The 13,985-nt window shown below is 47.4% G+C and overlaps 1 protein-coding gene across 2 annotated transcripts in view; it reads right to left on the reverse strand.

Moving 5' to 3' along the window:
* Positions 1–549: 549 nt before the first annotated feature.
* The window catches only part of LOC144151386 (nose resistant to fluoxetine protein 6-like), an 87,470-nt gene continuing 74,034 nt past the window's right edge, over positions 550–13,985 (reverse strand). The window contains exon 13 of one of the 2 annotated variants that reach the window (XM_077682437.1): positions 550–1,517. In XM_077682437.1, the coding sequence (XP_077538563.1) occupies positions 1,323–1,517 (195 nt within the window). In that variant the 3' untranslated portion in view covers positions 550–1,322. The remainder of the gene's footprint in view (positions 1,518–13,985) is intronic. The other variant, XM_077682428.1, reaches the window with a different exon arrangement.

Below are 13,985 nucleotides of genomic sequence, written 5' to 3' on the forward strand. Positions count from 1 at the left end.
AAAGAAATACCGTACCGTGCCAGAATAATGTCATGGGATAGACGTCAACTCCATAACGCAAGGGATCCGGGTTCGAATGCGACCACGGGAAGCGTTGGAATTTTTTTCGCTTCAACCACGAGCATCACCATCGTCAAAGCAAGTTGGATTTCGTGCATAACGTTTTGGGTGGACTACAGACGACATTAATCAGTAGCTGAAAGCTTCGGGCAATTATCCGTTTCGACGCTAAGCGAGCCACACACTAACACCCCCTGCGGAGCATTAACTAAGAGTGAATAACAGCTACGCACCTTGCTTGCACTCTTCTTACTTGCAGTGTTGGTCAGCCAGAAGATTCATTTTCATATTTTATACATTCAACGACTTTCTTAGGGAACTGCGAACTGCCACCTTTTTCGATATTAAATAATGAGGTGAAGCGTAACCGGCTTATGTAATTGTCGAAGAAAACGTCGGGTAATTCTTGCACGCATGCGTCGGCTGTGACGCTGGACGCTAGTTAAAGCCATTTCTAGGTGGTGACTGGTGCCGCAGAAGCACTTTATTTGGAAAAGTGGTGCAGGTATGGGAAAAGTCATAGTTTTACAAGTCACAGGTGAATGAATTCAAACGAAGAAGATTTGGCACTTATTATTGTCATTGAGGCTGTTTAGTAGACAAGGGTGGTATAATTTTGTTTTTAGATACACTTTTATAACCGAATAGGCCCATATCCGCAACAATACCTCAGCGCACGTTTATGCGAAACGGTGGGGCGTTTGTATAAAAAGAAACGATTTTTAATTACCCATGAGAATAAATGAAATGAAACTCACAACGGCTATATGAATTTCATGTCCAAGCAATGTGGTATAATTTGTAACAACATATGTGTGCACATTTTTATTACTACATCAGTCAGAGCCTTTATCTGTATTTATAATCCTACGGCAGATGCCCCGATTATATGTTCGCGAAAAAGTAGTTTCGGGCGCTTAGAAAGCACAGTGGGCATCAAAGTTGCTCATTAGTTGAAGCGGGGGCAACTAATTTTATGTTAAGTGCAAATAAATGTGTGTAGCCAAGGCAATGCTAACTTTTATTGTTGTTTTTGAAGATCAACGTAGAAGGAGAATTATGAGAGTGTGCATTTGGGTCCCCCTGAATATAACGAAACGTCGTATTCATGGCCCTCAGGGCGCGAGAGTGTATTCTTATTTTATTTTCGAACGTATTGTCAATCTGTGCAGGAGGATGGAATGGCGTTAAATGCTGTCAGACGCTCATGCCACCTCCATCTTACTTCGCATCGTCATGGAGTGCGGACTTGTAGAGCGCGTTCACACGGTAGATTTCTGAGTGCCACTCGGGTGCACGCTACGGACTTTCTTGCTGACGGGCGGTTCCACGATGTAGGGCCGGATGCTGCCTTCGCAGACCATCTTCTCGAGCCGCAGGACGGGTGCCTCGACGCACACGTACATCAGGTAGGCGAACACTATGCTCAGCGAGAACACACCCAGGGCCGTGGTCAACTGCAGGTAGAAAAGACCAAGTGTCTCAGTCGCTGCTTTGGACGTGCGTTCCATCGTCGAAATATCCTATGTCTGGACACAGATCGCCACCGACTTAGTTACCCGTATGACAATCCTTCTAGCGGCAATGTTAAACAACAGCAGAAGCCAAACGCGGCCATTCCTATTCAATGTGCAGGTACGTTGCTCCCCGAAAAGCTGCAAGCAAACCTTGTTTCACGGACCTGTAAATATTCTATAAAAGCACAAAAGCTCGTGCAAGGCGTGAGCTTCGGGGGGGAGGGGGGGGGGGGAGGGGGGGTCATTCCAGTTGCACAAGTCGGGTTTGCCTACATCCAGCGGACACGTCTGTTGTTTTTCTAGGAAAGTGACACATACTAGCAGGGAACCACACGGTGGCCGCCGTTGTGAATTTTACCGCGGTCGACCGCAAGGAATCTGTGCCCGTACTCTGAATGATGTGTGCGCACTCTGAAGTCTCCAAAGGATCACACATGCCCAAAGTAGCACGTACTGCAACTGGTATTTCTCTGGCAATGCTTTTTTAAACAGGAATGTATGCTACTACCGGGCCTCCAGGGGGCAGAGAACGCTTGCGCATTTTGTGCTCCCAATGGATTGTGAGAGTAGCAAGGAGCTGAAACAGCGCCGCACGTGCATAAAGAAGCTACACTACGCCCTCATTAACATTCGCAGCCAAGGTATATGAAGCTACCACCCAAAACCGGATTCAAAGTGGAGCGCTCATCTCCCGTTAACTTGAATGATTGGGTCATAAATCGTTTATAAGACCCCATGCTGAGCCGCTGAAGCATCACCCACAGAATACGATGTCCTAGAGATGAAAGAGACCCATACAGGCGGCAAAGGTTGCGATACGTAAGGATGGCGTACCGTGACAAGCAAGGGCGCCTACAAAAGCAGGCCTCTGCTTGTAGGTGACGTCGTGAGTGTTCATAAACCCCGTTGGGACGTCACGAACTTGTGGCGGTGCGCAAAAATAATGATAAAAAATGTTAAAACCCAAAAAATATATGCCGAACCCCTAAAAGTACAGATAATAAATTAGGAAAATAAAGCCCCTAAAATTAGTTACGGGAACGCAATGGTAAGCTTTACCATGTGGCCGTACGTAAATATCCAAACAAAAGTTATCCACAACCGTCAATACTTGGGATGTTGTCCGTTTCTGCTCACGCACCCTCAGAAATATTGGCCTAATTGGAACAACCATCGCTCTGCTACAAAGTCAGGCAAGGAGTTTTTAACAGCGGAGCTGTTATAGGGATGTGGTTTACGACAGTCAGGTGTGGTATCGCGTCACGCTCCTTCCGGAGCAAGTTTTCCGGCCCCCAAAAACGGATCCCAGTGAGTGAAGAAATCATAAAAACATAAAAGTGGCCCAACGGCCTTCATATTTTATAGAATACGGCTTATTTTCACCCTAAAGTAAAGTCTGCTTACGGTGCACTTGTGCTTAAAGGTTAAGCCGGCTTTAAAAAGCTCGGCGTAATCTTGGTCTTTGTAGGCTGGCTTTCCCACATTAGTTGTTGCGCCGTGAAGCATGGCCATCTACTGAGAAAAATAGAGAGAAATCCCTTTATTTTTTCAGAAAATTGGCTCAGCATTGCGTCGTTCGGCTGGCGGCGACGGCGGAGACTCAGTCAACCATAAGTAGGTGCCCCCCCCCCCCGGTTGCGAGTGTGGCCCATCGCGTCCTCCACAGCTCAGTGCTGCAGATGGGGGAGGGGGGGGGAATGGGTTGAGAGGGCAGGCCACATGGTGTGAGTGAAAGTGTCATGGGAGTCACAGAGAAGTCCCAGGGAGTCACAGGGAGTCACAGTTTGGGGAAGGGAACTGAGAGGGATGCATTTTGTGGAGGAGGGAACGACTGACGCGGGAATTGGTCTGAAGGGGTCGTCATAGGCGCTCCTGAGCGTTGGTAAGGGATGTATATGGTCAATGGGGATAGCGGCGACGGGAGAGGTGGTAATGCTCCGTGACTTTTTTGGAACGAGAGCACTCGACCGTGGGCCGACCGAGCACCATGGTGGGGAGCGGGAGCGAGCCCAGCACGGCTGGTAAGTTCTCGTTCTGCTTTGTGGGCCGGGTCGGGGAAGTATGATTACAGAAAACGGATCCAAATTTGGTGTTATTGAGTTAACAGTGGGGGTGTAAAGGACACAGCATATACTCTCTGCTGTCAATACATGGCCATCTACGCTGGGAGTTTGGTTACAGAGAACGGCCGTAACTGTTGTTTTACCCGGAACTATCGGGAAATAAATTATGCTACAATGAGCCGCTGAGACGACTCTAACATTACGCACCACCGCTCCGCTGGCCATCCTTCACGTTGTGGAAGGGCACACTTTTTTTTTTAACTCCGCGTGTCGAAGCATCGGCTAAGTAATACTTCTTCAGCTTACGATCGACGTAACAGCGCCAAAGGATTTAATTCAAAGCTGTAACCCCTTCTTAACTAGTAGAAGGTGCTCGTTAACAATAACAACATCGGTTTCAATGCGACTATAAAATAGGCGGCCTATGAGGCCCGTTGTAATAGAAGACAACGACTCTATCTATTCTTCACAGCGTTCTTTACCGTAAACAATTTCAACCGCATAGGCGTTTTGCATTTTCTTTTCTTCAGAAAAGACCTGACCTGAGTGGCAGCAATAACTTGGGAGGAACAAAAAGAAAACAGGGTTAGAAGCGAGTTTTTTTTTTGTCCGAATAACAAACATTTCGGTGAATGTGCTTTCTATAGTGTCCAGGGAAATATTTTTGTCGGATTACAATTAATTGTATCGCAAACACATGGGATGGCAAACCGCAGCGGCCTACAATTTTATGCATCTCTTTAGAGCGCGCAACAAGGCACGCTTCCTAGCGCGCGTAGCTTCATCTAGTTCAACAGAGGCGGATTCGGTCGCCGCTGATGCCTGCGAGCGGAATGCAACCAGAGCCCCTCTATAGCCCAGCGCGGCCCTTTGAAGACCGTCATGCCCAGTATGACACGCCAGCGGAGCGGCGATTGCACTTATCAGATAGGGCGGCGAGGGCAGTGCGAACACACTCTTAGACCGGCGCGCGTTTGCCGCTCCTCCAGTCCGGCCGTGACCGGCGCTCCTTGGTTCCCGTCGGCTCCCATACGCGGCGCAGCGATGCAGTTCGGCCTAGAGTTCCTGTATATCGGGGAGCTATATACAGGAACTCTAGTTCGGCCGAGAGTTCCTGTATATAGCTCCCCTAGGGGACATACACAGGAACTCTAGTTCGGCCACCGCTCCCGCGCCCCATTTACTTCTGCGCTGACCTGTACATATATAGCGTTCCGAGCACGGCAGCGGTATGGAAGCTTCTTGTGAAGTTCTTTTAGGGAAACTACAGCGCCATGTTTGTCCGATATGATAAAACGCTCAAGTTCTTCCAAGTTTTATTCAGCTAGTTGGCTAGGAAGTATGCTCAATCGCAAATTACAGACGAAACATCTTTGTTTCGCGCACCCCTTGGACTGATAGCTTCGCTGGTCATCCTTCTTTCCTAAGTAGTGGGGGAGGGGGGGGGGGGGGGCACTGAATATTTTTTGCGATGCGGAGGCGGTGGTGTTCGCGAAATCCGAACCCCGTCTGGCAAGGATCAATCTTCTAATCAGTGTGGTTATAAGCATGCCGCTGTTTCTTAGACCAGGCTAGCACGTCGACTATCCTCGCACGTATCAGAAGCTGGCGGACCGTCGCACCCAAGTTTCAGTACGGATTTTTTTGATGGAGCCTGCACGTCAGGTAACTGTAATCGATTGGGCTTGTGTTGCGTCGACAGGTGCTGAAGTACACTGTTTGTGTAGGTAAAATTTTATTCGTGAACGCGTGGCTGTTAACTCCCTGCTTAACGTCGGTGACTATGCATTTAATATTGGCTGCTGACAGCAAGCACTTCTTAATCGAGCAGGTGACGTAAGGTTGCACAAGTCCTCCAGTGCGGTAGAAGCAAGAGGTTTAAAAGTCAATGCGTTCGACTTTTTCTCCGATTCCCTTGTCGATTAGAAATATATCCGGTTACGATTTTTTGTTTAGGTGTAACATGTTTGAGGCAGAGCTCAAGCTTACCGAGGCAATGTAAGGGGAGAAGTGATGTTGTATCGTAGAAAGAGCCTTCAATTGTAATCGGGTGCAATTTTCTGATGCTAGTAGCATGTTCTATCGCGCTCACTATGACCTACGCTGCTCATTAGTATTCAGGCGATTGTGATTGATTGATTGTAGGGTTTAACGCGCCGACGCAACGCAGGCGATGAGGCGCGCCGTAGTGGAGGGCTCCGGATTAATTTTGACCACCTGTGGATCTTTAACTTGCGCCGAAATCTCGTACACACGGGCGTTTTTGCTTTTCGCCTCCATCATAAAAGCGGCCACCGCGGCCGGGAATCGAACCCGCGACCTCGTGCTCAGCAGCGCAACGCCTTAGCCACTGAGCCACCGCGGTGGGTATTCAGACGATTGTATCGCCAAAACAATGACTATGGGTAAATACGTTAGTATAAGGCTTGATTCATTAAGACGCTATGCTCCTAGTGCGTACTTGTACTTTAACCCGGTGTACGAGACAAAGGTTGTACAAAGGGGGGAATACTAATGAGCGGTGTAGGTCACAGTAAGCAAGATTGTACAGGGCGAGTAGCGAGTATACATAGCGAGTAGGTCACTGGCATCGTTCGGGGAAAACATTTAAAGTTTGGGGGGTTTACCGCCCCGAAACATATACCTGGCTATGAGGCGCGCCGTAGTGGAAGACTTTGAATTAATTACGACCACCTGGGGATCCTTAACAAGTGCCGAAATCTCCACACACGAGTGTTTCCGTGTTTCGCTCCCATCTGAAAAGCGGCCACCGAATGGAACCCGTGTCGTTGGGATTCAGCCGCACAGCTCCCTAGCCTCTACGCCGCCGCAGTGGGTGACGTCCGTTCTGCATGCACTGCGCGGGACGGCCCTATCTCCTATGGCTTGACTGTTTTGCTTGGTAAGCATGGTTGGCTTCGTAGCAGGCGTAGGAAGTTTTCTCGTAGCGGTGAAAATTGCTTCGGTATTCTCAGCACGTTCGGTTTTTCGGTCGGATGCAGCCCTCATGTTACCCTGAATTCACTTCTTTGGGTAGACAATTACGCTATAGAAATGCGACCACTTTTCTATTGCGTGATGCACGGCGTATTTCGTTGTTGCGATTGCGCGTTTCCCCTTGTAGTAATGCAACACTGCTTCCCGCGATACATATCTGTTGCCTTAAACTGCTGTTTGGACGCCAACGCTCCTTGGAGCGCCACGCCCATTACCACGACAACTGTCTGGGTTTCGTGCGGTTCCTCGCAAAAAGCAAACTGAATTCCGATTCCACAGGGTCGCATCCTGTATAAGGCTTCCCATGCAGTTCGATTGACAGCATGTAACTGAATGGTGAATGAGAGGAGTGCAGAAAGATCAAGCGGTGCCTCGTTGCGAAATCTCAGCATTCATCCCTGAATTATGATATTTTTTCAGTCGGGACGACAGGGGAGGGCTACTGGTGACCCAGCTTATACGTGCTCATTGTCATTAGAGAACAAGTAAGACACAGCTACTATACTCGGGGACAACTTAAGAACGTCATCGGAAGTTGCCCCTACGCCTCATCAAGCCGGCTGGTAATCGGCGCAGCGCAAAAAGTGCCTTCCTGCGAGTATTTCGAACGTGACACGAGTCGTTTCCATGGTTTCCTATCCATTGGGTTTCGAACCCGATTCGAACCCGTACAGGTTCGAATCCTGTTGACTGCGGATGTGCTTCTTTTTACATTTCGGGGATAAGATGTTGGAGTTTTCTTATATCGCTTGCTTGTAAGCTTGTCATAATACCAATTTCACTGAATTATACATGGGGAATTTAAAAAATGCGAACAACGGAGCGCACAGCCTCCGACGATTACTGTACCATCTGGCTGCAAAGTCAGTAAACTGAGCACGTGTGCACTTCTTCGAGAGTATTTAAGAGTGTGGCCTACATTCATGGAAAAGGTTTGATGAAGAAGCGACGCCGGTCGTTTATTTTGAGGCGCCTTTTCACGATGCGTCTCCACTGAGCAGGATGATAGTTGAAGGGCATCATGCTAGTTGCAGTCAGCCTGCTGCGCGCTTGGCTCCCGAATGTAGTAGATAACAGGAGGCTCAGTGGGGACAGAGCATAACAAGACGCTTTAAAATAAATGACCGGCGTTGATTCGTTATCAAGCATTTCCCCTGACAGTAGGCCCCACTCTCAAACGCTCTGAAACAACTAAACATGCGCGCAGTTTGCTGACAGTGCAGCCAGACGGTGCGGCATGCGTCGCAGGTGGTGTACTCCGTTATTCGCATTTCTTTTAATCCCCCCTGTACGTATCCGGTGCCGGCCGCTATTCCCGCCTCCGATGGCGGCATTTTTCAGGCAGTGTCTATATGTCTGCGTGCATTCGCTTGTGTGTGCGTGTGTGGCGGGGAGGGGGGGGGGGGCGGAAGGTGGGGAGAGAGGCTCATGCGTGCGTGCGCATAGTCCACGTGTGCGGATGAGCGGGTGCGCGCGCGTGTGTGTGTGGGGCCTACCAATGACAGCTTCAATTAATAATACAAGTTACAAATGATCTAACAGAATTTTATCGTTTGTAGAATAAGTCTGAATAACTCTTTCTGGGAAGCGAGGCGACGACGACAGTCCTAACGAGCACGCACTCCACGCACTAAGCACTTGGACAGCAGATGCTGATCAATATGCATATAAAGTCACTATTGAAAAAAATATTCCGGACAACAAAGCAATGAAATTAGCGCGAAAACTTAAATCTTTCGTGATATGTTAGTCTGAATAACGGAAGCCAGAAATGTCCTAATCCTTACACCTTTTGATAGACGCGGTGGCCTGATTGTGTCCTACCAATGGCAGAATACAAAAATGTCGAATATGGCCAGCTTAAGAACCAAAGCTACTCCGAGCCCTTAATTTTGAACTGAGGTAGGCGTACAGTACAACACTCCTTAATGCCCTCGTAGACCTCATTTGTGGGTAATTAATCACACTGACTGAGAAAATCCACGAGACTGCCTAAAAGAAATCAGTACGTTTCTATCTTCTCCCTACAATCAGAGTCCTTCAATGCTTCTGCTACAATTCATAAACTCCCCGCGGAATCATTGTTTACAGCCGACATTCCTGGCATTCCCTATAGGTTCTAACAACGCACCTGTACTAGCATTATCTATATTTGAGATTAATTACCTATCAGGTAGTCATTCCGTCTCTTCGTCCTTCATATGTTCAGTACACCCCTTTCTCCGTATAATCTCATCATCATCATCATCATCATCATCATCATCATCATCATCATCATCAATGGCTAGTGCCGGATTAACAGTGCTGAGGGAGGGCCCGCTTAAAAAAAAAACAAGGGGGCCCCTCCCACTTTTACCGCCTTACCCTAACGTCATTCTTGATACTTGACACTTTTTAGAATTCGCTACAAAGAACACATGTCGTATTTTCTCGAAGCATCTCCAGAGTGATTATGAACATCCCATGGGTGTTTACTTTCTCGCAGAGCACGTGGAGGGATTTTTATCGCAATTTATCTATACCAGGCGACGAAGAGACATTGACACTGTTTGACAGCATTAAGATTTCTCGGGCTAGTTGGTTCATACTGAAAGAAGGGCAACTGCGAGATAAGTTAAGACGAAAGGACGAAAAAACATGCAGGCCTTAAAAATGGACCTAAGCGTCGTGTGTGTGTTTTCCATTCGTCTTAACCTGTTGCGCAGTTTATCCTGGTTTCAATAAAGAACATCTTCTCTCGAAAATCAGGAAGGCATTCGCGAAAAATGGCTTCTCCAGCGCACGCTTTGGTTGCCTGCGCTTGAGCACTGGCGAAGTAGACAGGTGTGCCTTTTTCAGAAACTGTTCGCATATCCCTGCAGTAAATCTACACCAGTCATTCGGATATTTTGGGATATCATCTAGTAACAGAAATTTAACTCCCCTAAGGCAGTGTTTCTATACAAACAGTGATACTATATACATTGTATAAGCCGACTGAGCACGACAAATCATCTTAATGGTTGCTTATTCAAATGTTTTCACCATGCCGGGATCTACATCTTTTAGAAATTTTAGAAAAGGTGGTGCCTATAGAAAACGAAATCACTACCGAACTTTCCAAAAAACGTTTTAATAACACTCTCTAATAAACAACCATACATATTCTCATTTATTGTCAGATTGTTTACTTTTTAAACAGGTAATTCATTTACATTTGTGCTGGACATGTGCACTTTTATAAGAGCAGAAAACTTATTCTTATTGCACACTTCTTATCTGGGAATAAATTGTGGAATAAATTTACCTGTTAACAATATTTTTTTTATTTCAACAAAGTGTAGAAAATCGCTTATGCGTTCCGCAGAAATTAAACCTTGAAATGGGGCGTGTATTTCTTTTTATTCATTTTTTCAAGAAAAGAAAGAAAGGCATGCGCGTTTTTACGAAAGTTTATCTGCCTTTTACTGGGACGGTTTGTTGATGAGATGTCAAACAGAGATCCTTCAAAAACTCCGACTCTGGCTGCGCTCTGTGTCCATCAGCGTGGTCAGCTCGATCGCTATACACTATGCATGGTTTTGGGCGAGCGCAACATTTTTAACCTCAGCCTGGATAACTGTGAGCTGACTTCAGGATTATACATATTATGCAACGAGCAGCCTTTCCAAAGCATTCATTATTGAAATAGAAAATCTCCGTTTCAATCACGGGAAATCAGCAGGAGGCTTAAACTTTCTCGAACCAAACCATGAGGTCAGCCATCCTTTTCCAGCCCTTGAGGGGCCCCCTAAGCCCGGGGTCTAGGTTAATTTGAAGCCTTTGAACCATGGATAATCCAGCCCTGTCAATAGGCCACTAGGTCCACTGCAGGACGAAGGCCTCTCCCATCGACCTCCAACCGCTCCTGTCCCGCGCCGCTCGAGTCCATTCTTTGCCTCCTAAATACCTTATTTCGTCTCTCCATCGAGTAAATGGTCTTCCCGTTTTTCTAGACCAGTTTTTCGGTGTACACTCTGTCACCCCGGTAGTTCATCGATTGTCGTTTCGCCTAGCTTCGTGGCCATCCCAAGTCCATTTCTTTTTCTTTATTTGAACTCGTTTCCTGTCTCTAAGTATTACTCCGATCATTATCCGTTCCATGACCCGTTGAGCCGACCAATGTTTGCATTTAAAGTGGCACTGACACAAAAATTTGGCATCTTGTTTTTTTTTTTTTTTTTTTTTTTTTTTGCGAAAGTAGCTAGTGACCTACTTATCACCTGTAGAAACCTCATTTGCTTCAGCGTGCGATGGTTGTTTAATTAGAGGCATTTTCATTGCGGCCACTCGCAGCTTCGGTTTCAGAGGGGGCCGCGAAACGATGGATTTTGTGTGAACAAAGCTGATCACGTGACCGACGGACGGATATCACAGAGCAGAGCTGCCGTAGCACTGTCGAATCCGCGTCGCCGGCAGTTTCTGCGAGTGCCACGTACTGATTTCGTGAGCCGCTTAATAAAAAAGCGACTGTGGACGTGACGCAGGCGCTGCGAGTGCAAATGCTGCCGTGGCTAGAGAACGACGCGCGGCGCTCGAGACAGTGGGTGGCAAGACACGCGCTTGGAGCAGCCGGCCGGTCTGCCTACAAATCCGCCTACAGATGGGTTCGGCTTAGCACTGCGGCGGATATTCGATTGCCGCTCTCGTAGCGGTGCAGATTACAATTTTAATGCAACCCGCCATCGCATCATTAACTCCTTTCTCATTTAAGCTGCCATAATTGGCACTTGGGTCCAATTTCGTGCAGCGATAACAAGCTATCACTCGAGCTACCCCGCCGGCCTGCGCCACTTTGCGGCCATGGCCGCTGCCAGCACAGCGACCGTGCGGCTCGCTCAGTGGGCTTTTCGTGTCTCCGGGCGTTTTCGCCTCCAATGCAAATAAAAAGTAATAAAATAGAGTGCCTGGAATCGCTGTAGAACTTTGGTTGCGGGCAGCTGCCCGATGAGCCGGCGAAATCACGGCGCCTCCGCCGCCAACAATCGGGTGGGAATGTCGATTGCGCGAGGTCCTCTGCTGGCTGCTCGGTTGCGTTTCGCGCACTTTAAAATTGATTTTAAATATGTTACAGGCTCTATTCGCCGCTGATATTTTGCAGATGATGTGTGTTCCCACCAATCTATCTCCGAAGTTATCTCGCCTTCAAAATTTCGTTAAGTACCCATTTAAGTTGTTTAGTAAGGCGCCAGGCTTCTACTACATGCGTCATCACCGGTATCATGTCTAGAAAGAGAAGGGACTGACTGACTGACTGACTGACTGACTGACTGACTGACTGACTGACTGACTGACTGACTGACTGACTGACTGACTGACTGACTGACTGACGGACGGACGTACGGACGGACTGACGTACGGACTGACTGACTGACTGACTGGCCCACCAACGTTCAACCGAACCTGCTGGACCTATATCAATTGAAAGACTTGAAATTTTAGTAGGTATACATTCCCATCAAGCCGTAGATGTTGAAGGTTTCTGAAGTTTTTAAAAAATGACACCCGTCAGGGAGTGAAAGGGGGAAGTGTGTTTTCCGAAAATTCTGAATATCTCGCTGGGCCATTAGGATATCGAACTGATTTTTGCTGACATGTGACTAGCCTGTATATCTCTAAATTATAACGTCAGGGGTTTTCTCTGACCGACCATTTTGGACGAATCGGGATATGGGAGTTAAATGGGTGGTTTTTATAGATTCATCCATAGCTGTTCGGCGCGCGAATCGGTTTTTGATGAGAGGCATGTGGCCCACCACCACCACCATCATCATCATCATCATCATCATCATCATCATCACCAGCCTATCTACGCCCACTGCAGGGCAAAGGCCTCTCCCATTATTCTCCAATTATCTCGGTCCTGTGCCAACTGTGACCAATTTATCCCCGCAAACTTCTTGATCTCATCTGCCCATCTAACTTTCTGCCGCCCCCTGCAACGCTTGCCTTCTCTAGGGATCCACTCTGTTACCCTTAATGACCAGCGGTTATCTTGCCTTCACATTACATGCCCTGCCCACGTCCATTTCTTTTTCTTAATTTCTACTAATATGTCTTTAACACCAGTTTGCTCCCTGACCCACTCCGCTCTCTTCTTGTCCCTTAATGTTACACCTATCATTTTCCGCTCCATTGCCCGCTGAGTCGTTCTCAATTTAAGTTGAACCCTCTTAGTGAGCCTCCAGGTTTCTGCCCCGTAGGTGAGTACCGGTAAGATGCAGCTGTCATACACTTTCTTCTTCAGCGACAATGGTAGGCTGCCATTCATTATCTGAGAATGTCTGCCATATGCACCCCACCCCATTCTGATCCTTCTAATTATCTCTGCCTCGTTGTTGGGACCTGGGGTCACAACTTGGCCTAAGTATATTCGCTTACCACTTCCACTGCCTCGCCACCTATCTCAAACTGCTGTGCTGTCCCGAGGTTATTGATCATTACTTTAGTTTTCTGCATATTAATTTCCAGGCCCACCGTTCTACTCTGTTCGCCCAGTGCGGAAAGCATGCTTTGCAATTCGTCCCCCGAGTTACTTAGCAAGGCAACGTCATCAGCAAATCTGAGGTTACTGAGGTATTCTCCATTAACCCTTACTCCCACCTGTTCCCAATCCAACGTTCTGAATACTTCTTGTAAGCATGCTGTGAATAACATTGGAGAGATTGTGTCTCCTTGTCTGACACCCTTCTTTATAGGTATTTTACTGCTCTCCCTATGGAGGATGATGGTAGCTGTAGACCCATTGTAGATATCCTCTAGTATTCTTACATAATGCTCATCTACCCCCTGGTTCCGTAATGCCTGAATGACTGCTAGGGTTTCGACCGAGTCAAATGCTTTCTCATAGTCTATGAAGGCTATATATAGGGGTTCAGTATACTCAGCGCACTTCTCTATCACCTGATTGATCGTGTGAATATGGTTATTCAACAATGGACCATATTCACACGATGTGGCCCACACTAATGCACAAAAACAAATTTAAAGGGACACTGAAGTGAATTTGTCAAGCTCCCGTTTTTGCTTGCACTGCGTAGACTGGCTCAAATTAGCTCACTTTTCATCGTTTATCCGGTTGACAAATCGGTAATTATTTTACAAAGCGCGAAAGAAGAAAAACTACCATGCGCGGTTTGCGGCGGCCGCACCAACTAAGGCTGCGACGTTGAGAGGAGGGGCGCCGTGATTGGACGATGCCCAAGGTTAGCAATCACACAAGTTTCGGTTTCGGTTCTGTAAAACATAACCAATGGCTTTGTTGGATGGGCATTTTCAATATCTCAGTAATCATCGTACCGCGCTTCTGCCATGTTGTCGGCTGTAAAAT

The sequence above is a fragment of the Haemaphysalis longicornis genome, unplaced genomic scaffold (genome assembly GCF_048455015.1).
Source record: "Haemaphysalis longicornis isolate Haplotype H1 unplaced genomic scaffold, Haemaphysalis longicornis Haplotype H1 scaffold_1, whole genome shotgun sequence".
Taxonomy (NCBI): domain Eukaryota; kingdom Metazoa; phylum Arthropoda; class Arachnida; order Ixodida; family Ixodidae; genus Haemaphysalis; species Haemaphysalis longicornis.